A 26,700-nucleotide genomic window follows, 5' to 3' on the forward strand; every position below is an offset into this window, starting at 1 on the left:
ATGTACTGTACATAAAATTTGATTGAGTCCTGCAAAAACTTTGAGCTGAATACCTTAATTAACATATTTCTTTTATCTAAATATTGCTTCTCAGTTACTCCATTTCATCAGTTTGTTGGCAGGAAACTTTCATGCCAACTTTGACCTCTGCTGCAAAGCCTTGTGGTATTTTTGTGCTTGCTGGGAAGGTCATGTTACAAGGAAGTAGGGAAAAAAAAAATCATCAAATCTTGCTAGAAAAATCTGTTCAGGAAATGCTATCAAGGTCCCTGGTCACGCATCCCCATGAAGGAAGGCACTGTTCAGGAGGGTGTAAAAAAAATGGTAACAAATTGATGGCGTTCCCTCTAGACTCAAGTGACTCATTGAATAACTATCATAGCGTGGCACCCATTATTTATACCCTGTCAGAATGTGATTGATAGCAACTGTCAAGGAAGGCCAAAAAAACCCCCAAAACAAAAAGAAAGCGAAAGAATAAATGCTCCATGAAATCTCACCTCCCAGTCGCATACTTTGGAATCTCATTTTTCTCAGTCATGTTCCAAATCGAACATGTACATGTAATTATTGTGGCAATTACAGTTGATGTACGCATGCCGTTGATCATGCCACTTGATTTTTCCAGCGATTTGTCCCCATCAGATAATTGTACGGGTAGTGTTGTGCGAGAGTCCTCAACTGAGTACTTTTTGAATACTTTTGTCCTGCAATCAATGTTCCTGCTTACAAACCTGTAAAATGCACCTTTGTGCCTGAGTAAACCTTATTTTAAACTTTGGTTTCACTATTCCAAAGGGTATTTTAATGCCTTCTCATTTTTATGCTAATGAGATTTCCATATTCATGAGCAAAACTGTGATGTCATCTCAGGAAAAGGCCTCAATGTTACATAGATTTGTACACCAATAAGTTCTGCGTTTTTGCAGATTTTCCTGGACTAAGTTTTTGCTTCTTTGCTGGTTCATTGTTATTTATGTGCATACATGTAGCAATAGGAAATCATCAGTCCCTCTCTCAGAAATGTTTTTCAGTTAGTAAATTCTGGGTTCACAATTTGAACAGAAAGATGCACTGAACCATGTCTTCCTCACATGACATCATAGCAAGAGCGCCCTCAGTTGTCTGTGAAAACATAAATGATATTGATTGTTTAAAAGTGTGCGCTTTTTAGTGCATTTAACCGAATAGGAGTGTGTAAAAGTTTTCATACACTGAAGAAAAGTACAAAGATGCAGAAAAACTGTTCTGGAGAAAAATTCATTGCAGCTACACTTCATTTCAACAGTGATGGTCTGAAGTCGTCGTGTTACTTTGTAATCTTACTGTACCGGTACCTTTGTACACGTACCATCAAATACCCATGTACTTCAGCTTTGTTTCCTCCTAACTAATTCAAAATTTGGGAGAGAACTTGGCATTTGAAAAGCACTCGACTACAACACTGTTGACAGTACTGTAGCTAACATATTTGTGTTGGCTGTAACCCTAACCATCTACATGTACATGTATGTAGGATCCCTCCAAATCCATCAGGAGATTGGGTTGAAGGAGCCCTGCTGGCATTACTTGGCAATGAGCTTGATGCTCCTTGAAAGTGCGATGTGCCAGATCCCATTAGTTTCTTACAAATTGGAAGATTTTGGAGGATTGAGGAGGCAGAGATACCATGGACATTAAATGTGCTTGCAGAGCTGAGCTTCTGGTAGAGATGATGAAGGCAGTACTAGGTGGCTGGCTAGCTAGCTGGGGGTTACCGGGCTCCTTGTAGAATGGACTTTGACAGGAAGGGGCGAAGTTGAAGCACTACTCAGCTCGGCTAAGGAGGATTTGGTTTTGCAGTCATTAATTTTTCCGTTTTCCCATTTTTACATCATTGGGCCGTGAGTAATAGTGCAAATGTGAACAAGGTGCACGTGTGGGCAGTGTGAAGGGGGAACGCGTGGACTCTCCATGCCACAAATCAAATTTGAACGGGAGTGATAGGATGATGAATCACCGCTCATTCCCAACTATCGTGTACAGCGAGCTGTGCTTGACCAAAGTTCAACATTTCCTAGTTAGTACAAATGCACTGGCAAGTAACGCACAGACCAGCATTGCTTCCATTTATACAACTCCACTGTGCTCCTTTTGACGACAAAATAAAACAGGAACTGTGCTTATTTGCTGAAAATGAGATGCCGTGGAACAAATTTGAGATGTTAAAATGCAGTCTAAATCAAACTTGGAGCAGCCATAATTTCTACAAACAACTCCAGTGAAAGAAGCAAACTACATCTACCTTTCTACGTCTTTCTCAGGTTCTCAGGGTTATTGTTGAGAAGAATTGTTTTCTTATTGGTCATTTGTTTCAACCATTTCGGTGACTCAAATCAAACCCTTAACAGATATTCATGCCAATTATTTGCTGGCAAGGTTTCGGCCCATTCTAGGTAAACATAAGGATATAGTTAAAATAGATCTGTCTTGACTACCCTGGAAATTAAATAGATTACACCATGTACACTGGTACACATACATGTACATGTATGAAGCCACTTGGTGGCATATACTGGTTGGAGGTCAGGTGATCACACTAATAATGTAAATTACTAGCTGACATCAGCTTCCATGGACCAATCCGAGTGCCAAATCATTGTACACTCTGACTCAAACTATCAGTAGCCCCTCCTCCTAGTAGGTATTGTGATGACCGGCTGAATTGTAGCAACTGATCCTTGTTTCTTGACAGCGACGATGCATTGTGTGCTGTTGTCGGTCGCTTGAATTGGTTGAATACTGCATGTGGTCTTGATATTAATTCTGATTGCACATGTATCCAGAGAATATTACCTCCGAATCGCGTCATCGGCATGATAAGTGCCTGCTTCAGGAATATTTTCCAATTGCTTCCGTTCGACCATGGTTAAAGTTTAAACTGGACGTTTTTGTGGACGAGGCACACTAGTACATGTACTAAAGTACATGTATGTACAGTACATGTACGGTAGGAGTGCGCTGCTCAGTGCTGGTGCCGGTACCTGCAAGAAGTTTGAGCCCCAAATTTGAAATGAATGCTTGTGCAAAGAGATCATTGCAATATAAGTAGAACTTGTGTTGTAGTGCATATTACACCTACCGATAATTGAAAACTGTGCTTCCCAAAACAGTGTATTCTTACCTGTTCCTGTACACATACTGATAAAGCTCAGTGTTCTGGTACTATTCCTTATCAAGAAGGAACTCCAAATGGTGACCTTGGCCTGGCCTGTGATTATCCATCTGGCCTGGAATTTGTTTGCTAACTCCCAGATAATATACTACATGATTCTACATCATACTGGTATGTGTACATGTTTATTTGTAGAAGACATGTATACACCTACAGTGTACCTGTAAATGTAGACCTGTGTGGCATAGCCTAGTGTGTTTTTACTGTGCGTCGTAAAAAACCCAGTCTGACTCACAAATTCCATTATCGTCTTTGGCCCAATCAATTAACTGCAGGTACATGTACATGTACACACATGTACATACATACATGTACTGTATACATGCTTTTTGGTAAGATCCTCTTGACAGTGTGAGACCTGCATGTACTTGTACATCTACATGTACATGTAGCTGTGTATTTCCTTGTCCCCTGTGTAAAGTGTGGGAAAAGCAACATCAGCAGCCTGGTCAACTTCAGTGGGTCGAGTAGATAAGCACTCTTTTGTCCTGTGAAATGAGAGAAGCAAATCTGCAGACACACGGAAACAGTCTTCCACCTGGAATCAAGTTAACAGTGTAGGCCACCAGCTACACCTGTAAGTAATTGCCTCACTTCAGAGGCAGTCCCCTTGGAGTGCATCTACAGTGGGCTTCAGTTTCACCATATAACAAAGTAAAGAACAGATACAAATCTTCCCATTCCTGTTCACCACTTCAAGAAATTTCACACAGCACTTGCAAAGTGGAACGAGAGAAAGTGTGGGGGGGGGGACATTGTGCAGCAGAGTTACAGTCAACATGTGCATCATATAAAGTACAGATTGTGCATCAATGTATGGCGGAAGCAGTTGGCAACAGAAAGGAGCTGAGTATTTCAACTATTAGTCTGGCTGTAGAGACATGCTGAACACCATATGCGGGATGCTCCTGCATCCAGATGGAGCCCCAGGAGAGGTGGGCAATTTTTTTTCCCCAGGCCCCCAGAAACCCGGACAGTGTTGTTATTAACAGTGAGCCCTTGAAACAGATGCATGCATTAGATCCCTTGGATCAGTGGGAGTCTGCATAACAAATTATTAACACTTCATATGGCTCAATCAATGAATTGCGAGGACGCTATAAAGATTTTTTGTTTCTGGTAAAAGCTTGGTAGCCTGTCAGTGTGTATCAGTTTTTGTGTGGAGCTCCGGGAGATGTCCGCATGTACTTGTACATGTACGTGTAACGTCTGCTACATTGGAAAAACAGGTCCCTGCTGAATGGATTACACACACGCACAATTTATTCAAAACTGAGAATTTTACATCATTTTACTACATTTCTGAAATGTTAAATGGCAAAAGACCTTTAACATTTGGTGAATAGTTTCCTTGGTGTAGATTTCTTTCCTGAGTCTTCACTTAACCGACACGGAAGTGACAAGCTTGATCACAGATCTGTTCTCTAGTTGGGAATACATGTGCATTTCCTGTCGTGCACCAGGTTTAGGTATCCATGGGAAAGTTTTCCAGGAAATCTCTCTGATGTGTTACAAAAGAACCAGGATGTTCAGAGTTTGCAGGATGGGGGAGCAGGTTGAGGGCAGCAAAGCTGAATTGTTGGTCCCAATTCCCTGCCGCGGATTTCACACAAGGTTTTTTTAACCTTAACAGTCCCGAATGCTACAATGTTACAAAGGGCCTGTCGCTTGTAAGAGGACATGACATTCTCTGAAGCCATAAAATACAATAGAGAAGACAATGTACCATACAATGCTGTGGCACTATGAATGCATGGTGTCATTGTTCTCTGTATGAGTAACAATGGACTAAACCTAGCCAAAAGTAGTAATCTGTAGCCCTAGGTCCTTCAGGCTCAGAGTGTTTCATAGTATTTTGTAGTACTGAGTACTCTAAGTCAAACAACGCCCGGTATTTTTAGGGTTAATGCATTTGTGTTGTTTTGTGTGTGTGAGTTTGTTTCTGCATTCAATTGGGGACCCTGAACAATAGAGGACAATAAGGTCCCCGATTGACAGAAGGTCCCTGGTTGACAACTGTGTACAAAACATATGGGTGGTCTTGTAAAAAAGTTAAAGTACAAACAAAAGAGGAACAATAGGGGGTCCCCAGTTGCAGGCAAATACACACTTGTGTGTGTGTGTGCAATACTTTACATGTACATACACACTGAATTATACATTGGCACTGTTGTACTTTTCCTGCAGGTCATTACGAGTACTTACAAAATACATTGCTTGCAACGGTGGCTTCAACAGGATATTTGATGTGTTTTGCTCTATGATAATAAACCTCAACTGTGGCCTGTACTTCATACATGTATAGGGTGCCTGAACCTTTATGACTGTACGGTTTGCCTTACGTGTACACCTGTATGTGTGATTTGCCATTGGAAAATTTTTCATAAAGTTCACTTGTTTGGATAAGAAATGTCTTGTGCCAGAAACAGAGATATTTTAACGAGCTGCCAAAACTATTATACGAGTCTATTTTCCTTTCCCATTTCAAATTGTTGATTTAAACTTTTCACACTGCTAAATTGAGCGTGAATGAAAGGAATGCATTAACAAGATAACACCAAGAGGAAGGAATAATGAAACAATGCATAGAACCAAAGAGAGTTCAGTCCACGGCTAGAATTTTTTAAAACCTTTTTTTGTTGTTTTAAGCAAATCAAATTAGGTTAGCTGTCATCAGACGGCCGGCCCGGCCGTGTCCAGTACTCCATCATTCCCCATACATCATTCACAAGTTGCTAATTTGAGAGCCAAAAGAATTTTGCTGCTAATAATACGCAAAGGTAAACACAACCTTTCAGGAGCAACCCAGGGATGTCAGGAGGCAAAAAATGGGCTGGCTGGCCCCGAATGACGTACTAGCATAGTACAGGGTAATAGAAGAAACTAATATAAACTTGTATCCTTGGAGACACAGAAAGTGAGAGAGTGTGAACTGGGTTTTGAAGTACCAATGTCCCCTCTGTGAATCAGTGAGTCTCTTTTCAGAGGCCTTGCTCATCTGCATATCATTTCAACCCATCTTGAACCCAGTCTCAGTTTAGGTATGGACCTGGTTGCATTTGTCATGGATCACACTGTGAATTTGGAATGTGCTTGAAATGCACAAAGAAGGTCCACACATTAGATCAAACACATGTTTAGCAATATTGAACCAACACTTTAATAATACGTGTACACTGTAGTTAAAGATGCATGGGTGTGCTTTGTTGAATATCTTGTCAACTTGCTTGTTCATTCTTAGCACCGACTATTTTATTTTTTTTGGGCTGTTCTTGCAAGCCATGCTGGTAAATTTGAAGTGAGGGTCAATTCTGGCATGTGCTATTTTGGGGAGGGTGGGTGATTGGCTTTCAGCTTTGTCCGGCAAGACATCCACATGGCAGTGGATGCAGTGTGAATGCACAGTAAACGCGTCTACAAGTGGTGGCTTGTTGCAGTCAATTTTTCAAGTTAAAAGACCCAGTGAAATTACTGATGATTGACATTGGCACATGTAGGTCAAGAGTGGGTGGAGAACAAGCCAATCTTTCAGCCACAGGAAACCACGAAGGTCCTTCTAAACTTAGTGAAATTTATTTCAGAATGCGACTGCCAGTGAATACTCAAACTGTGTGTGATTATGGTAATAATGCATATGAAGTGTATTTTGTTTTTCCTTTTACGTACATGTATGTACATGTACATGTACTGTAAAGTAAGCCATGACATGTTCCTTCACAAATGTACAGTACATGTACACGCGCATCCATGTACACGGAAATAAGATGAACAGCAATTTGTATGTGACTGCTCACTGATTGGTCCATCACTGATTGGTCCATCACTGATTGGTCCATCACTGATTGGTCCATCACTGATTGGTCCATTTATTACTACTCCTTCCACATTTTTATGCACTGGTTTTTGCTACATGCGGCTTGTTTTTTTCCGCTCTGATTTGTAGGTGAGAACACACACCATGTTCACCCACTACTCAGGGGCTACAAGTCGGCCGTCCTCTCCCACTACCCGGCAGCCGTAGAGGGGAACCCCTTTGATAGCGATGGAATTAACATGGTAAGAGTTGTCTTGGGTCTTGGATGGCATGTGGGAGGGAAACTGCAGTACTGAGCAGGCACTGAGAATGGGTGTAATTTCTGACTCAATTTTCTTGTTGACAATACCCCCGCTAAGATTTGGACTGTAAAAATCCCTTAACAGAATCTATTCATTGGTTCAGAGTGTTGGAGAGGGAGGATTTATAAGAACTGCATGTAACTTTTTTGGATTGAGGTGGGGTGGAGTAGGCTGGGACCAGTTTATTCAATTCATGCATGCATTGAGGTTCTGATTTTCAGACAGGTTAAACTTAAAGTTGTGAAACAAATGTTAAAAATTTAGAAGTTGTTCGGAAATATTTCTTGTCTTATTCTACCATGATCTAATACCGGTACCATTGCTCCCTGAACTGGAACCTTCAGGGATGACTTCATTATCATGTGGATACCCACGGTACCTTCACAGGAAACGGCTTATTCACTCTTTTTTGTGGTTGATATTATAGTAGTGCAGTCCAGAATTTGGCTCACAAATCCCACATTATTGAGAGGGCAACGTGGCCCCCACTGAGCAAGGAGAAAGATTGGGCATTCTTGTGGTCAGAGCATGGGGAATGCGGGCTTGATTCCTGCTGTGGTTTGGCAGGACTCTTGCCTTTGGGAAGGCTTGCTGCTTCAACTGGAGCAAGATGAAAGCTCTCCTTTTCCAAAATAAATACCAACCTGTGAGAGGTGTGTTGGTAATGGCAGGGATTCCACTCAAGTATGTGTGTGGTACCGGTAGGCCTGGCAGTAATCCAGCATGGCTGAGCTTCCTGGTAGGCCCAGAGCTTGTATGATGTGATGATTTACTTGGCGTTTGTCCACTCACAGAGCAAGGATCTTCGCCTGTGGCTCACTGTACATGTACATACATGTACATTGAGGCACTCCACATTTATAAAGCAACACTTGTTCCCATAATGTCAGTTTCGGATAATTAAGAACATGGGGGGGGACATCACGGTTATTATCAAATGTGATAAAATGAGATTATACCGGTAATTCTTTTCTAAACGTTTGAATGGCATACATGCACAATATCTGAACAAACTCACAGGTTAATGTTTTTGGACAGAATTTGCATCAACTTGAGACATTGTGTACAAAAGAGTTAACTTCCAAGACCAAGTTGGGAAGGCAGAGCCATTCATTCACCTCCCCCCCGCCCCCAAGAAATCATCAGTCCCAGACCTATCCGCACCTGTTATATTTCTTTGAGGGTCACGGTTGCTTTGGAGTCATTAAATGTTGCCTGCTTGAGTGAAGAAACATGTTTTTATGTCGGTGTGTTAGTGATAACATCTACATGTGCATTCAGTCATAGCTGATGTGGCAACATTTCGTGATCTGGGCATTTTTTTTCTCCACAAAGTATCAGGCTGTTTAGAGGTACATGTACAGTACCCACTGTAGGTTCCTTTTTGTAGTTGTGCGTGTTCTGTACATGTACTTGGGGTGAGCATGCGTGAGGTACTGTATTGCGCATGTATTTGTAACCTGGAAAAATGGCACGCTATGGGGGAACTCGCAGAACAGCAAAAAGCTCTAACTAAACCAAGGATCTTTGAGGGAAAGGTCACCGGAAACCGAAGAAAGAAGGACTCAGACACAAACTTTAGGTTTAAAAAACAAACAAAAAGGCAAAAGAATTTATTTACAGAGACAACCAGATGAAAAATCAACAACTTTCACCGGACTTAAAAAAAAGAAGAAGAAAATCCATTAGAATTTGACCAAAACCAGAAATTTAGAAATGAAGAACCTAAAACCCTAAAGTAAGTGATATATGCTTATAGTGTAAGTCTTCTATACATAGAAGTTGACACAACTTTCACTGCCAGAGACTACCAATGCTTTCCACAGATGAAATTTGCATGATGGATTACTTTGAAGTATGAAAAGGAACAGCAGGAGGGGAAGAGAAATCATTGAACCTAAATATTACGTACACCTACGATGTACTTCAACCTTGTTTTGGATTGATGGGTCACATTTGTCAAAGTGACTAAGCTCTCAAGTAGAGTTTAAGAAAATGTGTGTGTATCATATTTTGATTTGCTGCAGTCCTGCAGCTTTTCAAGCCTCCCAGTGAAATGCCATGAGCCGCCTGAAATGTCTAGACACTCCAAAAATGTAGGCTCTAATGAATATTTCATGTGTTGGAGTTCAAAATTAAATTGCCAGGGTGGTGCGCATTGAAAAGGCCACAGTTCAACTGATTGGGCAGACTCGTCTGTTGCCAGGCACAAAAACCCCAAGAGTGTCTCATGAAAGGGCTCTCCTAATCCGCTGTTGGCAAACCAGCAGGATGCTCGATTAACCAGGATTTGGGTAAAAGGGATAGATGAGACTTTCCAGATCCAAGGCTGTGTTGAGTGGGAGCTCTCCGGAGGCAGAGGGCAAACCGAGACCAGGCGATGTCTTACAGCTGGTATTGCAATTAGAACATTGGTGGATGATGAAGTCACTTGGATCTCCGGTCTACATGTATGCTCTGTTTTATGTTTTTTTTTTTTAATACCGGGAAGTTAACGATCCTTGTCTTGCACATGTGTGACAGTTAATCCCGTAAATGTCAAGCAGATGGAAATTTGGCCCGAATGACTTTAGAAAAAAAATAGTTTGTGTGCCAGGGTTGAGTTCATAAGAAGCATTCCAGTGAGTAATAAAGATTGGCTTTCTACATGTATGTACATGTACATGCCCTACAAGTGGATACATATGGCACGTCTACAGTGTTATTGTAGGGTGTATCTTAGAACAAGCGCATGTACTTTCTTCAGAACTCGATGATTACATTGTACATGTATGTCAGCAGCACATGCTTCACTGCGAGGAAACTTCTCCTGCAGGTGGATGGCTATTCCCTCAAGATACATGTAGGTGGAGTAAAGTGGATGAGGCACCGGGTACATGTAGTCCTCAACAAGATTCGGATTGTGTCGATTGCTGTGCATATTGCAGATCCTACATGTACATGTACCTTCCCTGAAGTTTGAACTTGAAAAGGCACAGCCACCAAGTGCATGTATTCTAAGAGTGAAGAGCCAGTTTTGTGGATGTGAAAATATTTGAATAAGCTGACCTCTGTGCCAGAGGTCCAACACAACATCACCGACAACACACCGACTGTCCTGAGATTCTGTTTGGAGTGAGAGATTGAGGCTGTGTTAAGATGAACTTCCCCCCTCAATTCATTGTTGTGTAATTGTTTAATGACTTTAATGGAGGCTTCAGCAATTCACTCCAGAACATAAACAGTCAGTCTGCATACAGGTACATACATGTACCGGTAGGGGCAAGGACGGGTTAAACCGCGGTTACTGCCCTCAGATGCTCATACACGCTAATGCCCGCATTGGTTTTAGTTCATACATGCAAAATCCAACAAGTTTGTGAGCTAGACTACATGTACAATGTAGGTCTTGATCTTCAAGTCTACCACTGTGAAGTTGACCACAGTCCTGTGGTAGCGAATATTGCTGTCAGACTGCACTCTAGAGTATTTAAAAATATGAGGTTTGGGTTCAGAATTGTTGTACGAATTTCACTCAGGGGACTCCCGCAAGTCACTGTTTGTTATGTTTGGTTGCATATTAGAAGTTGTCTCTGTATCTGGCCTATTCGATGGTCAAATTAAAACCGTCTGGAAGTGGTTAATGATACAGATATATTCATTATTTCTCTCTCCCTCGTCAGCTGTGCATGCCCAAGGGCCTGACGGTGCGCACCCAGAAGCAGGACCGTGAGCCGAAGTTTCATTCCTTCCTCATGACCAGGGAGGATGGGTCACGCACCTACGGAGCGGCGCTTACCTTCTATGAGCAGGCCACGTCACCGCGCATCTGCGCAGCGATGGAAGTCCTGCAGGTAAGGGCACCTTTGTTCTGGTTGGTAGTTTGCATTGATTGTGTGAGTTTTTGAAGGTACGGGAAGGGGGAAGGAGAAGACAGGTGGTACAGAGTAAACCCTAATCTTCCCAAAGCATTACATATCCATTGGATGAAAATGATGACGCAAGCTACTGTTACTTGTACCTGGGCTTGATGTTCCTTGAAAGTTCAAGTGAAATTAAGTTACACCTAACCTCGGAATTCAGTAGAGTGGAAGGTTCTGACAATTCCCCTCAAAATTGTCAGTGGAGGATGTAGGACAAGAATTGGATTTTACCTCAAAACCTTCGGACACCCTGATTATCTGGCAGAGATGGCGTGATCCATCAGGATGAAAAGCATGCACTTAAGGAAGTCGGTTCTCAAGATAACAGTCAGCCTTCAGCCTTGGCTCTACTGAGGATGATTGTTGACATAGTGTTACTGATTTACCACCTCTGCTTGTTCTGTAAATTGAATGATTAGTGTTACACTGAAGCTGATCATGCGGTTTCCAAGTTGGCAGTTAGTCTGATCACAGATGCTTTCCTATGGCTTTCTGGTCTCAACATAAATCGGCACTCCATCGATTTTTACTATTCATAACGTCAAGGATGATTGATGAAACTTTGAGTGTGTCAGAACAAGTGTTGACTAAAACGCTGTCTGTTAATGAAGCTGTAGTTGAAAGGTAGCCTGTTCATTGTGCATTTGCACTTTCCATTTTCCAAGAAACAGCCTGCATTACCCCTCTCTGCTGCTTTTGTTTAGAACTGCTCATTGTTTTGATGGAGACAGAGTCAGCATAACCGCACTTTGGGCCGAATCAGGAAAGAGTGCTTACTTCAGCCCAGTTCAGACATCTCTCTGTTATTTGAATTACTCCCAGATTAAATACCAGGAAGACTCCCTGCGCCGCAAGATGAGCAACATCGAGTCGCCGTCACGCTCCCAGGTCATCCTGGAGAGCCTCTCGCCTAAGATGGACCGGCGGGGCTTCTCCCCCAAGCACCGGCGCTCCTCCAGCCCCGGTATCTCCACCATGCAGTCTCCCAAGATGAGACGCAAGACCACGCCAGTCCACGTGCCTGGGCAACAGAGGAAGGTGGCCAACTTTGACCCCCTCAATGACACCCTCTACGTCTCCAAGTGTGTATGTCTGATCATGCAGGTAGGTCAACACGGCTGACTCATGAAATGCATATGTGGCGTGAGAACTGTAGAGAGTGTTCTTTATCCTAGTCAGATTGCCAGATGGGACTTGTGTACTGGAACGTATGTATACATTGGATCTTGATTAACATTTATGTGTAAACAGTACGTAAGTTTTCACAGCTGGTTTTCATAACTTCATATCTAAAGTGTTCACTTGTCAGTAGTTGTGTGAAACGAATCTGCATAGCCTTTAAAGGTTCCTCAAAGAAATTGGGACACAGTTTCAGTTTTCTTGTGTAGTATGAAGTAGGTGTACACATTTTAATGCTTCAGGCATGTAACTGCCTACTTTTACCCATTGTCATCGATGAGAAATTTGAGCAACCATTCCAAAACCAAACTTAAGCAGCAGGATTGTCCGTAGCTGAAAGAGTCTTTTATTTACCAAACTGCATTCTTCACTGGATGAGGTTGAATGAGTTGTAAAGCTGGAAAGGCAAAGAATTACTTGCTTCAGCCAATATTGAGGTGGTTGATGACACACTTCCTGTATGGCTTCTGAGGCGTTCTTGATCTTCAAACTTTGACTCCTTCCATCGTTCTCTTGTCCCCAGGTCCCCTTCATCCAGCCTTGCCGTCGCTTCCTGGAGGCCATCCACAGTGCAATCAAGGCCATGGCCGCTCCCCCTCTGCCTCTTGAGTCCTACATCTACAACATCCTCTACGAGGTGCCGGGCTTGCCCCCGGGGCGCACCTTGAGCTTCAGCAGCGCCCCAGGGGAGACCGTGGTCTGCCAACGGCCGGCCAGCACCGAGCTGCCCCTGTGCGACTACTCCATGCGGGAGTGCGTAGAGCTGCTCGGTGTGGAACATCTGATGGAACTGATGACGTGTGCTCTGCTAGAGAACCAGATACTCCTGGTATCCAGAGGTAGGTCAAAATTTCCTTTATTTAAAAAAATTTGTTTGAGAAATGAAAAACCAACAACTTTGACGTCTGAGGTACATGTAGGTCTGTAGTCCAGTCCGTCTCAAGCCTCTTCAAGTCTTCTTCAGTCTTAATCCTAGTCCCATCCTGATCAGATGTGTCCCCTCGCCGGCCAAGACGAGACAGGCTTGTGAGAAGTTTTCCATTTGAGCTTGTGTTCCATTTGAACTTGTGGTGGAGGAGCCCTGATCTTGTACATGTCAAGATATCTGAGGTATTGGAGTGTTGCCTGGTCAGCCGTTCCCTTTTCAGTGGGATAATTCACAAGCGTCTGTCCTTAGCACAGAATATTGCTTCCACATGCTGGAGGCATAATACCTGCCTATATTGCCCTTCCACTTCCAGTGGGATGATGGACAATTTCTTTGTACATTTGTTCCACAGAGTATCATCGTCTGATGCTGGTAGCAGAGTGCATCTCTGCCTTACTCTTCCCGTTCCAGTGGCAGCACGTCTACGTTCCTATTCTTCCGGCAAACCTAATGCACTTCCTGGATGCGCCCGTGCCTTTCATCATGGGGCTGCACTTGGACGACGGAATGGACCAAACCAACCAGCTGGAGATCCCCAGCCATGTGAGTTTGCCTCCAGCCAGGCCAACATCACTTTATGTCCAACCTGGCAGAATGAGATTGATGTCACCACAGCTACTTTTTGAGTTGAAGACCCTTGAACTATTGCTTAGTGTAAATCAATTGGAGCCTTCAACATAAAGTCCTGTTTTTTAGTGATACAAGCCCAGTTGGGTTATTGAAAAAAATTGAACATTAGATATATTTTCTGGGATCCGGTCACAAATTTTCAACAGTTTTGGTAAATGGTATCATTGACATGCCAAGGCACTCCTTGCAGACATGAAACAGCCATGAAAAATGTGGTCGCCACAGTTTGTTTAATGAGATGAAAAGGGTCTTTTGGAGTTATGGAAAACCCAGAAAAAAGTACTGTTTTAGAAAGTATAATATAGGGCTGGTGTTGAGAGAAATGCTTTGTAACTGACCCGAGATACATGTATTTCAGTCAGGTGTTGTATCTGCCGATTAACATTCCTTATTCCTGCAATATACTTGGTCACATGGCCCAGGGTACTGTTAGGGCTCATGTAATTTATAATTATATTGAATGACATCAGGGAAATACTTCTTGAAAAAAAGCGAGGTCACAATTGTCTGACATAAAATGCTTACCATTATTAATATTTTCTTGTCAGGCTGCCTTGTGTTTTGTGGACATTGACAACAACTGTATCGACCTCCCAGAAGATTTACCCCTCTTCCCAAACAGACACCGTGTTGTCCATGACCTGATCAACCTTCTACAGCGCTATAATGTCTCGCCTAGACCCCTGTCTGAGAAGACCCCAACACGCACCCCTACAAGGGGTGAGGGCAGTTTTGACTGGTCTGAACTCAAGACGGAGCTCACCCTGATTGGCACGGGATCCAGCCGCAACCTGGCCGTGGAGGGCTCCATCGAGGCGGACCAGGACAGCTCCTACTTTAGTTCGCCCAGCCGTGGCGAGTCGCCAACCTCTGTCGCGCCGACCAAGACAGACATCCTGCGTAACAACGAGATTGTCTCCAAAGTAGCGGCCATCGTGCAGCGCACGGGTGTCATCACATCCATCAGTGAGCTAGAGGACAGGAACAGTAACACCACGTCTCCCGACGGGGACACCAATCCCGAGACGTGGAGTCCCGTGCTCAGGAAGGATGTGGAGGAGCTGAGTCTGAACTCAGCCATCAGGGAACTCTTCCTCAGCAAGCTGGTGGAGCTTCTCAGACACTATGAGACATTTGTCATCCAGCCTACTAGTCACAGCATTGAGTCGTGGTTTGCCAACAGGGAACACATGCAGAATTTTGACAAGGTAAGAAAATATAGGCAACCGACCCCACACCAATTTGACCAGTTTTGATAATGTTTACATAAAATATCTTAATATGTGCCAGGAATGGTCCGTTATCTACTTTTGGACTAATTTGTTACCCTAAAATATCAGAAGATTGAAGAATGTTCCAACAAGAAAATCTTTAGTTATAAACTGGAACATCCACGAGAACACACTGAATTCCCACCAAGACCACAGTGTTCCCAAAAGGAGCTTCCCAGCTGTAACAGGAACATTCTAACTTTCGAGATGCTTCCTACCGGTAACTCCTTACGCTTCATGTGCCCAGTGTCGAAATGCCACAAATCCTGCTCTAACTATATAGAAAGACCTGTACTTCAGGAGCAATTCTGTGTTCCCGTAAAGCTCAAAGGGTCAAATGAAGTATAAACTTTGCAAATTTGTTTGTTTCTGTTCGTAGGCATCTTTCCTATCGGACCAGCCGGAAGCCTACCTTCCTTTCCTCTTTCCCTTCGTGGAGACGCAGATGTTTGCCACCTTCATCGACAACAAGATCATCTCCAACTGGGAGGAGAAGGAGGAGCGGCTGAAGATCTTTGACGGCCGGATTGAGCACTTCCCCGCCAGCAATCCTCAGACTCCTACCACCGAGGTGGACCAGCTTCTACTCATCAGTGAAGCAGGTAGAGCATCAGTCGTTGGCGCAGGGCTATAATAAGCGGGACTCGGACGCAGTCATATAGTGCCGTTGTCAGGTCCATCACAAAGTCCTCTCACAAGTCCGTTCTCAAGGCCACTTGCAAGTGCTTTTGCAGGACCCATCATAAGTATAAGGATGAACTGTGACTCTGAGCTTTGAATAGCCTGTGACTTGGGCTAACATTTGAATAACTTGTGATAGACTTGTGATGGACCTGCAGGAACTTGGTATGGCTTGTGACGGACTCGACTTCGGCACTGCCATCACCACCTGTAAGGATGTTGTGGCAAATTGGGTCCTCAACCTGCCGTAGCATTTCAGCCCCAAACTTTAGTGTCCTATGAGGATGCAATGAAGGTGTGCTGGAACTTGTGTACAGTGGTAATACTTTACAGGATAGTGGTCAGTTTGCTCTGCATATCTCTGTCACGTATTGCTTGGTCTCGACAAACCTGACACATCACTGCTTCTTAGTACTAGATACCCTCTGGCATGGAGAGAGTAACTTGCACATATTCTATTCAGCATGTGCCTTTTTGTTTAGATCTCTTGCCCTACTCTGCCTATGAGTAAGGTTTTTTTTCCTGACAAGTATTATAAAGTAATGAACCAGTTGTCATTTTAGGGAAGATAGATATGGATATTAACACTTTGTGTTTTGTATGCGCTTTGAACATGATGATATCACAATGTCGCTATGTTGTTTCATGCTGTTTTATTTGTATGACATCATCATAAAAAACAGCTCGATGAATTGTAACTTCCAATTTTGCAATTTTCCCTCAGAGGGTGTGGTTTCATGTGTCTGCTTGTACATAAATGGAAGCCACTGCCTATAGTCCTTTGTAGCTTTGGAATGTCTTTGTTTTTTTTCCCTGGACTTGAATTTGAATATTATTTGAAATGTTTGTAATCTTTTGAAGGTTACTCACATCCAAGTCTTGTGTCAATTTACAAAACAGAGGCCAACATCCGGCAACGTGCTGTGAATATCGACTACACGGCTCCCAGCCCCCATGAGCTGACCAGCAAGCCAGTGGACAACAACCACAAGCCGGGCTTCTTCCCACGACTGCAGGAAGAGGTGCTGCTGAAGGAACCCTTCACACCAAAGTGAGTCTGCCTTTTCTGTCTGTCAGTCTGTCCATCTGTCTACTCGCTGCCATGCCTGCTTTATTTAAGTCTGTTATTTTCTTGTATGTCATAGCAGATATGAATTATCTTAGAACAGGAAGGATGTGGGATGATTGTGCTTTTTTCTGGTGAAATTGTTCCTTTTATTTTCTGGTGGATGTGAAACCACAATTGAAAATGATACACATAGTTGATAGCATGTTTTTCTTCCTGGCTGATGTGTTGGTGATCTTTCCTGTTTGTGGCTTTGTTATATGCCTTGCTAATGGTCTGGCTGATTAACTTATCGGTCAACGTTATTTTTTCAACTGAGAAAATTGACCACAGGTGGCCTTGAATCTGCAGCTTCTTGACACTGCATTGTCACCGTACCAACCGAACCACCCAGCCCCTCCCCCTATGTTAGATGAATACCTTCTCTTAACGCCCATTTCCCAGGTTTTCTACCTCAACAATTCTGTCAGTGCCGTGGCATTTTTTGCATTATGTATGCGAACCTTTTGGTGTGATGCCAACATGCGTTACAGGAGAGCAGGATTCCATAATGTCTAACACTGCAAAACAAGGATATTAACAAACTTTGGAATCTGTCAACATAGGACCGGATAGCACAGTTGGTAGATCCCAGATACATTGTTCTTACATCCAGGTTCGAATTCCACTTTAGTCAGTTTTCTCAAATCCATCCAGAAACTTGATGGCATAGAATCAAATCTAGTGTGCCCTAGTAATAGGTTGATGATTTTTTGGTTTCCAATTTGTAGTGGAGCGAGGGTTTGTCAGTTCTTTTGTAGTGTCATCTATTTTTTTGCTGTCCAATCAGAAACAAGCACAGGAATAATGCTCCTTGGAGACGGAAGGAGCGACAGCAACAGCACTCAGAGCATCTTCAGTTAGCTCCGCAGGAACGAGAGGTAAGGGACAGGAGGATTTGGTTGAGCTAGGCACCCTGTTCCGTTATGAATGATAAGTCATGCAAGACACTTCACTCATTTGACTGAAAATTACACTGAAAGATAGTATAACACGCAGAATCTACGTTTTCGTTAACTTCTCAAATGTACAAAACTCTCATAGCACGTTCAGACAATCAAATGCAAATTAAGGCATAAGTACCTTACAATCCAGAAACCAGCCAAATAATTGAAATCAAGCAGATTAATTTAGACAGATTAAGGTTAAAAAGATACATGTAATTAGGTATTAGTCGGGTGAAGTTTTTTTTTTCCAAAAAGTTGCCACTTTATTATACCATTTTTATGTATAAAGATCCTTAAAGTGAGATTATAGTGCCACATTACAGCTGCATGTTCAAGATGAAAATGAACAGTTCATCTGAGGAAATTCTTTCAATCCTAGCTTTCTGTCTTAATCACTTTGTCCAGCAAATCATTCAGCAGGCCAGGAAGGGAACAATGCCTCAACCTGTCCTGTCCCATTTAGACCAGAAGCAGACCAACTGGAAGTTTGTGGAGGGTCTCCTCAAGGAATGCAAAGTGAAGGTCAGTTAAGAGATCTGCTAGTAGTGACACCAGTCAAATCCAAATAAGGGAATAAATATGCGCATGGCTGGTCTTAAACATGTGTTTAAGACCGGCTCAGGAGAATGGATGGGACTAATGCCCAAGCCACAGGTGAGGGCATTATCATGAGCACGGTCGATATATCAATACTATTGATATGGGATCGATATCGATATCGCCAATGTTAGTTATTTGGTAATATCAATATATCCAAAATATCAGATTGTGGAGAAATATTGGAAATATCAAAACTTGGAAAACATTGATATTGAAAAATATATCGGAAATGTCGCCACTGAGGAACAAACTTTATTTAAAAATGTGAAAGTGCAACATTACACTATCGTAATGTTCGATAAGCCATGGCTTACGTTGGTTCTCAAGCTGAATGAAAAATTCCCTGTAGCTTATACTCCAGGCAGCTTATACGGTGACATTTGGAGAATAAATTCAGTCACCTATCTCAGTCTTGCACTCAATAATTCACATACACTTTGCCTCGAAAATATCACAAAATTTATCCTCTAGAACAGAGAATTATTTGCTAACTAAACGTATGTGGACGTACACCACGTGCTGATGATATTGCTATGCACGGCAGTGTGTATCCCATCCCATGTAGGCAACGTACGCAATACAGATGCTAGAACGTGTCGTCAAAGGGAATTGGATCACACCATTACGGTGTAGGGGTGTACCCTGAGAACAATTTACCAGCAATTCAGGCCTGGTATAATACCTTGAAAATTAAAATGAATAAAATTTGATATATTGATAATATTGATATAAAAAAACGATATATCGGTATCAGCCAAAATACGACAGCGACGGTGCTGACATTATTAGCATTCATTCTTCTGAGCAAGATCTTAAGACCGGCCAAACACATATTTACTCCCATCCATAAATACCTTGTTATTCAGAGAGTCAAAAGAAGTCAATGATATTGTTCTTACATTTTACTTTCATTTTCCCAAACACCCCTCCGTCCATTTTATGGTATATTCCTTTTGAAAGTTGTCCAATAGAGCCTCCTTGTATATTAACTTGGCACGCTCGTGGTGCATTCTGCGTGATGCATCGCACGCAGACTTGTATCCAGGTACCAGTGCGTGATTTACGCAGTGGGCATTATCACTTCTTGGCAGGCATCGTTATATGTTAATACACCGTAAAGTCGCATGATGTTGAATAGGGAGACTGTCTGACGTATTTATGAATAAAACTAAAGCAAATTCAACTTAAGCCTAATACACCCTTGGCAAGACTGATGCACTCTGTACTTTGCTAAAATTTGTGAAAAAATTCCAAGGAACTTATATCCGATGAAGATATATTTTCTGGACTTCAGATGGAGTTTGTGGCAGAGAAATCTTGAGGCATTGTATAAAGGCGAAGGAGGTCATGACAGTACCATGTAGGAAATGTCTTCTGTGATGTGGCAAGTGTCTGAATAGAACTGAAAAACTGCAGGTTTCTGGCTGTGTGCTCTTGCTTGTCGCCAGAAAACAGTTCAACATCACTGACCATGTCATAGGATCTTCATGGAAATACGCTGTATTCATTTCCTGGAGAATTGGGAACAAACTTTTGTAGTTCACATGCTGTAAAATGGACCACCCTCTTGAAATGTTGGCAGACCAAGAAGATGCTGGTGAGCAAGATGGGTCAGGAGGCAGTGGAGCTGGGCCACGGTGACGTCAACCGGTCAGGCGTGGAGGAGAACACGCTGATTGCTTCACTGTGTGACCTACTGGAGAGAATCTTCAGTCACGGCATACAGAAGAAACAGGTGGGTAGACAGGGATGGAAAGGGGACTAAGGCCATAAAAGGAAAAAAAAGAGAGTTGTGTTATGAGTACAAAACCCTACAAAGATGTGCTAGATAGAGAAGTTGAAATCACAGCATACAGAGAAAACCAGAATTGTGTACATGAGAATGGGAAACAGGTCAGAGAAAAGAAACAGTTGTGTCTACCGGCCTCAATTTCTTGCAGTAGCCCAGTGGACTGGTTGACTATTTGAAGTTTGAAACTGTGACTGTTATAACACGTCTTCTTCCCTAGAACTTGCCCCACCCCTACAATTTTTGTTTGTGTGTAAAAGCCTCATGATGTATAAATCTAAACCTGGGCTGTACCATTGCCTTACAGGGGAAGTCAGCTCTCTGGTCCCACGTCATGGGCTACCGTAAGATGAAGGAGAAGCGAGAAACCCATCCAGAGCAGAGTCTTTCAGTCCCAACCCAGGGGTCCGAGGCCAGACGGCGGAGCAGTTCAGCAGCCGACCCAGTCCTCAGCCCACTACCCACAGATTTACTCTTTGACGTCAGGTGAGTGTTGCACTGACTCCGGGAACCAGCTTGTCCATTGTCCTCATTTAGTTTTCTCCGTCCTCATTTAGTTTTCTCCGTCTGTCCTCTATCACTTTGATCAACTGGTTAATCTTTGCCTCAGAGCAGATCGCATTCATATTGGGTAATGATAGGCCCTTTGGATCAGCCGACCGACATCATTTGCCTGGCTTGTTGTTATCAAGAACTGCATGTTTTGCATTACACATCAGTGAGTCAAGACCACATTACTGATGATTCTGATTTTTTCTAAATTTCCCTTCGTCACCAGAAATGTTGAGAACATGAGCCAGATCAAGACAGATGTTGGTAACGCCCGTGCCTTTGTCCGACTTGCCTTAGAGAGAAAACTCCTCCATAAACACCTCAAGCTGTTGCTAACAGACTACGAGCTGTGCAAGTGAGTCCCTGCTATTTTATGATTGGGTTAGAGGAGCAAGTAAAAAGCAAGTAAATCACAGAAAGGAATTCTCCTTCATTGTGTTTTCGTATAACTTGGATGTTTGTGATGATACTACTTGTAAGCTTGACTTTGTACTCCCTCAGGAGGCAGACATTTTGGGGAAAGCTGTGCTCGGAAAGCAAAGAGATGCTCTTCCCAAACTTGTGTTCAGTCGGAAAGAGTAGAAACGTATCTCAGCCCACACTGCAAGGTCTATGCAGAAACGCGCAAAGTGACCTATAGACCTTTTTCACCCATATGGCTAAATGTAAACAATACCACCACGTGTGGACCGCCTTGGCCACGGTGATCGCCTTGGCCACAGTGATCGCATATATTCCTACGGGCAGCTTCAACCACGTGCAAGCACACGTGTGAACGCTGCATGCTTGACTAGTTTACCTTGAATAAGTAGATTACCATCACAACACTATGCACTCATTACCATCATAACGCATCAGAGGTCCAGCACGATCGTGACATCACAGGAAAAAGGTCTATAGACCGGCAGTCTGTCATGTCATTTAAGTGGAATAGCATCAGACGATTGTTGTCGTGGTTTGGAGGGTCAGGTTCTGAAAGCTTCAAATTGTCGTTTGAATTCTAGGAAGCGCTACAAGCGATACGCCTTCCTCCGGACAGAGGAGGAAAAGGAACAGTTTCTGTATCATCTCCTGTCCCTCAACGCTGTTGATTACTTCTGCTTCACCAACTCTTTCATCAGCACAGGTAAAACATAGAATTCAGAATCTGACATGTGCGGCACAGGTCCTTTCTTCTCTGATTGCGAAACCTTTCCTCTGGTTTGGAGTCACCCGTCTACAGAGAAAAGCTAGGCAATCTCTGAAATTTTTTTTAAAAAGTGAGTTGAGTTGGAAAGACGATACAAGTGAAGCAAGTTATAAATGAATCTCTCTTTGCTCCAAAGGATGAGTCTGACGTATCCATTGCAAAATCATATTTGTAGCCCGAAATGAATGTATTTTTGAAAGAGACCGATCATGACTTCATTACCAAATAGTCTTTTTAGTCTTTTCACTCGGACTGCAAAATAAATGCAGCTTGTTCAGGAACACGATCAAAAAACGAAAACAATGCGAAAATAATACATCTGTTCTGTCAAATTGCTGTATGATACTTGACACTTCCAATCCTTTGGTATATTTCATGCCTTCAGAAATCACACCAAGGACATATCCTTGGACTTTGCTGGTGTTGTGCTTTAATGCAATTGTCTTTGTCACACAAAGCTTCATATATGCTGCAGTCATCAGCACAAACCCATTTTTTCCATCTGTAGTTGTCTCCTACCGAGTCCTGGTTGTCACAAGTCGCAAGTTCCAAGCCGCCACCTCAGCCAACTGCTGGATCTGTGTGTCAGGCGAGATCAACGACTCCAAAATGATCCCTATACCCAAGAGCTCTCAGGATTTTGTATTCCAGGTATGTGTCTGCGCAGCACTGCGGAGGAATTTAAGACTTGAATATTGGAAGTTAGTTCTTGCATTTATCTTTTTATTATACTATTGTTAATGACGTATGCACGTAGTATGACTTTTTTGAGCTTATTATATCAAGGTTTTTAAGGCTTTGAATGGACTAACAGGATGACGAATGGTGTCTTGATTTGTTTCTGCAGCATAGCAATCTTGGTATCTTGACGACGGTGCGAATCGGGCACGACAACACAGGCCTTCTCCCCAGGTGGATGGTGGATTATGTGCTAGTGCGCAACGAGATCACCGGCCACACCTACAAGTAAAGAACCTTTCAATTCCATACAGTAAAGTTATCCTTTCACAGCCACAGTTAATTTCTTTGTCTTGAATCTCTTCTGCACACCCAAGCATCCGGTGTGCTGTTACTTGAAACGGAAGTGGATATCCCATGCAATTGATTTTGCAAGTCAACTTATTTGCGTAGCAGATTTTAATATTGTTGAGCAGACTTGTTTGCAAAGCAAACTGGACCCTGAGCCAATTTTATTGAGCCAATTTGATTGAAAATTGTTTCTCATGATATTCATGTGTTCAGCATAATTAGCTGGTAACCAGCATAATTAGCTGGTAACCAACAAAGAAGCATATATACATTACATGAATTTTTGTTTAACCACTTCCTGCCGGGGCCGTTATCAATGTTAATGAAGCTGGGGCGGGATATTTATCATTTTTTTCTGTTTCTTCTGTTCTGTTAAAAATTCCTATCTTCATTTACTTGACACAAACACGTGAAGGCATGTCTGATATCCACTCTAGCCAGACAGACAAAATCTCTCGACGCCTGAGTATTTCAGCCAGGCCTGCAGTCTTGTAAAAAGAGCCCATATTTTTTGGTGTTACGTAATATTCTTTTGTTCATGAACCTGGCTCAGTGCACTGCTGATCTCTTTTCAATAGGGACCAGATTAGCATGCAGCGGTGCTGTGTGGCTCATGCCTGTGATGGTGGACCACTTTTGTACCTGGTGGTAATCCGCTCGCTCTAAATGCCCCAAACCTTGGTTTCAAAACAAGGCTGGATTATCTCCACTTTTGAGAGAAAAAACATGTCGGTAATGCCCAGCAGCCTGGTCTTTTGTTCTGAGTACGATCTTTTGTTACAAGGCGCTGTTCCTTTTGTCCGAGTTTGGAGACCCTGGCCATGCATATAAAACGTACGTGTCCGGAGTCCCCGGCAGGAAGTAGTTAAGCTGCTTTTGCTAAGCAAATAATTTGTGTGCTTAGTGGCTATATGCGATTGGCACTTGATTCTCTTCAGTTAAACTGTTTGTATTATGCGTGCTGTGATTTCTCTACCCTTCCTGTAAGGTTCCCCTGTGGGCGATGGATTGGGCGTGGCGTGGATGACGACAGCCTGGAACGGCTCCTGGTCGGCGACCTGCTCCCCTCCCCTGCCGAGTCGGAGGAGCAGGCCCGGGGTTCGCGGACCCCGCCCCGCTCCAGCTCCCCAATCATGTTGAGGCATGCCAAGGGGCAGGCCCCCAAGCTGGATCGGGACAGCATCCAGGAGATGCTGACTGACGCCGTCAATAACATCGTCAAGCACTTCTACAAGCCGGAGAAGGAGGTAAGTACTGCCTGGCTCACCTATATCGTGCATGAAGATGGCCAGCTCCGACTTCTGTACGACTTGGCTGCTGTAGTTTGATTCATTGATGTGTCCTGTTTGTGAAATGGAGGGTGACATCATTGATGTCAAGCTAATACCAGCATACGAGTAACACAGATGCGCAGGATATCCTATTGAGAGAGTTTGCATTGTGTTCCACTGATCCCGATCTCTATGCTACGCATCCATGAGGGATGGAAAACCACAATGCTGTGTCCCAATGCACTGCAGCCAATGGTTTGGTTTTGCTTTAGGGTCTTTAATAAATCCGAAGATTACCCAGTGTGAGGGATAGCAAATTGCACAGATTAACAGCAGTGACAAGGTCTGTGTCATATTTGTGTCATATTTGTGTCATTTGTGTCATATTTGTGTCATATTTGTAGACTCTATCAGGGTGTGCAAAAACCCATGGAATACCTCACAAGTTTTGTTACATTTTGGTATCATTGTAAGATTAAATAACCCGCACATTCTGATTTTGTTACCCCACATGCATGGAATGTTTACTTCAACCTGTTTTGCAAGGATTAAAAAGAAAAGAACATTGCTGCAGGTTTAAAATCATAGTGTAACAGGTGGATGTCAGTACCCAAATCCACACAGGTAATTTGAAACTGCTCTTTCTTTTGTCCTCCCTCACCAGCGAGGCCGGCTGACTGTCCTGCTTTGCGGAGAGCGGGGTCTTGTCCAGTGCATGGAAATTGTGCTACAGTATGGCTTCCGGTCAGCAAGGCTCTTCCGGAATAACTTCTTCATCTGGGATTTCCTAGGTATGTAAGGCAGTGCCGAAGTAAAATCCTTGCGTGAGCTTTAGAAGGCAACACGATGGATGAAAATGTCTTGGACAGTGAGGCCAAGACACTAAGAACAGGTTCAGGGTTGATTTCAACCCTAGATTCAGCCTGTTATTGACCAGGAGTCGTTTAGAAATGTTTAAATGGTCATGGAATGGAATCCCCAGACATTAACAGCCGAAAAATGGCTGGTTGAGAGCCAGTATTCAGGTCAAGTTCTAATAGAAATTTTTAGGGGATTTCGGGACCCTGATGAGCATTAAGACTTTTTGTTGGGTCTCAGGTAGAGACAATGTACTTTTAACACTTGCTGCTGGGGAACCCCATTTCGAGCACCATGGGTTTATACACAGAGCCGGGGTACCCGAAATGGGACAAAAGAGCTGATCCATGTAACAAAAGACTGTACTCGGAACAAAAGACCTGCTGCTGGGAATCGCCATCATTTTTCAGCTTGCATTTTTCGAAGGTAATCCGTCACCGTTTTAAAACAGTGTACCACTGTTTTGGGCATAGCGCGCTCATGGATTAGCATCATGTACAGAAGTGCTCCAGGGCCCCCACTGATGAGCGACACAGCACTGCTGCATGCTAATCCAGCCGCATTTGAAAAGGTGCCACTCACATTCACTGGGGACAGAGGAAATTACGCAACGCCTCACAATTCTGGGCTCTCTTTACAGGGCAGCAGGCCTGGCTGAAATACTCAGGGGACAATGAAGGTTGCCTGTCAGCTTAGAGTAGCCACCAAACAGTCATTCGTGTGGGTGTAAATGTCCATTGAATGAAATGATGAATTTTTAAAGAGTTTTGAAAACTGAAAATCTTGAAAATCTCCCGTATGTGTGCACTGCATTTTTAAAATCACCCAGCAGCAAAATGTTCCATTTTAGTTTTTGTTCAAATGTTTTGCATATTCAGGATAGTTTCAGACAAACCAGCATATCTTAACCACTTGCTGCCGGGGAGCCTGGTTTCGGGCATGTGTTCTTTATATACACAGCTGGGGTGTCCAAAATTGGACAAAGGGAACTGGGCCTTGTAACGAAGGACCGTACTCGTAACAAAAGACCAGGCTGCTGGGAATTACCAACATTTTTTTCACTGTCAATAGTGGAGATAATCCAGCATTTTTTTAAACAGTATACCACTGTTTGGGGCATTCAGTGCGAGCGGATTACCGCCGGGGACAAAAGCGCTCCACCACCACAGGGATGATCCACACAGTAATGCTGCATGCTAATCTGGCCCCTATTGAAAAGACGTCAGCAGCGCACTGTGCCGGTTTTGTGAACAAAAGAAAATTACATAACACTGCTCAATCTGGGCTCTTTTTACAAGGCGGCAGGCCTGGCTGAAATACTCTGGAGTCAATAGATGTTGTCTGTCAGATAAGAGTAGAAACCAGACAGTCCTTCTTGTGGGTCTAAGTGTCCAGTAAATGTGGATATGAACTTTCAAAGAATTTTGAAAACAGAAAAA

At 43.1% G+C, this 26,700-nt stretch overlaps 1 protein-coding gene across 2 annotated transcripts in view; it reads left to right on the top strand.

Annotated features, from left to right (window-relative positions):
* The window catches only part of LOC110990937 (DENN domain-containing protein 5A-like), a 47,826-nt gene that overhangs the window by 16,710 nt on the left and 4,416 nt on the right, over window positions 1–26,700 (top strand). The window contains exons 1-19 of one of the 2 annotated variants that reach the window (XM_087133892.1): window positions 4,095–4,149; window positions 7,158–7,270; window positions 10,993–11,163; window positions 12,055–12,336; window positions 12,935–13,250; window positions 13,692–13,882; window positions 14,518–15,177; window positions 15,620–15,842; window positions 16,822–16,972; window positions 17,817–17,907; window positions 18,379–18,495; window positions 20,156–20,308; window positions 20,670–20,848; window positions 21,141–21,269; window positions 21,919–22,040; window positions 22,612–22,754; window positions 22,951–23,069; window positions 24,121–24,379; window positions 25,068–25,194. In XM_087133892.1, coding sequence (XP_086990018.1) covers window positions 4,110–4,149; window positions 7,158–7,270; window positions 10,993–11,163; window positions 12,055–12,336; window positions 12,935–13,250; window positions 13,692–13,882; window positions 14,518–15,177; window positions 15,620–15,842; window positions 16,822–16,972; window positions 17,817–17,907; window positions 18,379–18,495; window positions 20,156–20,308; window positions 20,670–20,848; window positions 21,141–21,269; window positions 21,919–22,040; window positions 22,612–22,754; window positions 22,951–23,069; window positions 24,121–24,379; window positions 25,068–25,194 — 3,586 coding nt within the window. In that variant the 5' untranslated portion in view covers window positions 4,095–4,109. Of the gene's footprint in view, window positions 1–4,094; window positions 4,150–7,157; window positions 7,271–10,992; window positions 11,164–12,054; window positions 12,337–12,934; window positions 13,251–13,691; window positions 13,883–14,517; window positions 15,178–15,619; window positions 15,843–16,821; window positions 16,973–17,816; window positions 17,908–18,378; window positions 18,496–20,155; window positions 20,309–20,669; window positions 20,849–21,140; window positions 21,270–21,918; window positions 22,041–22,611; window positions 22,755–22,950; window positions 23,070–24,120; window positions 24,380–25,067; window positions 25,195–26,700 lie in introns of those variants that run through there. The other variant, XM_022256016.2, reaches the window with a different exon arrangement.

This window comes from Acanthaster planci, linkage group LG03, assembly GCF_054643075.1.
Source record: "Acanthaster planci isolate LZ-2023a linkage group LG03, COTS_SCS, whole genome shotgun sequence".
Classification (NCBI taxonomy): Eukaryota; Metazoa; Echinodermata; class Asteroidea; order Valvatida; family Acanthasteridae; genus Acanthaster; species Acanthaster planci.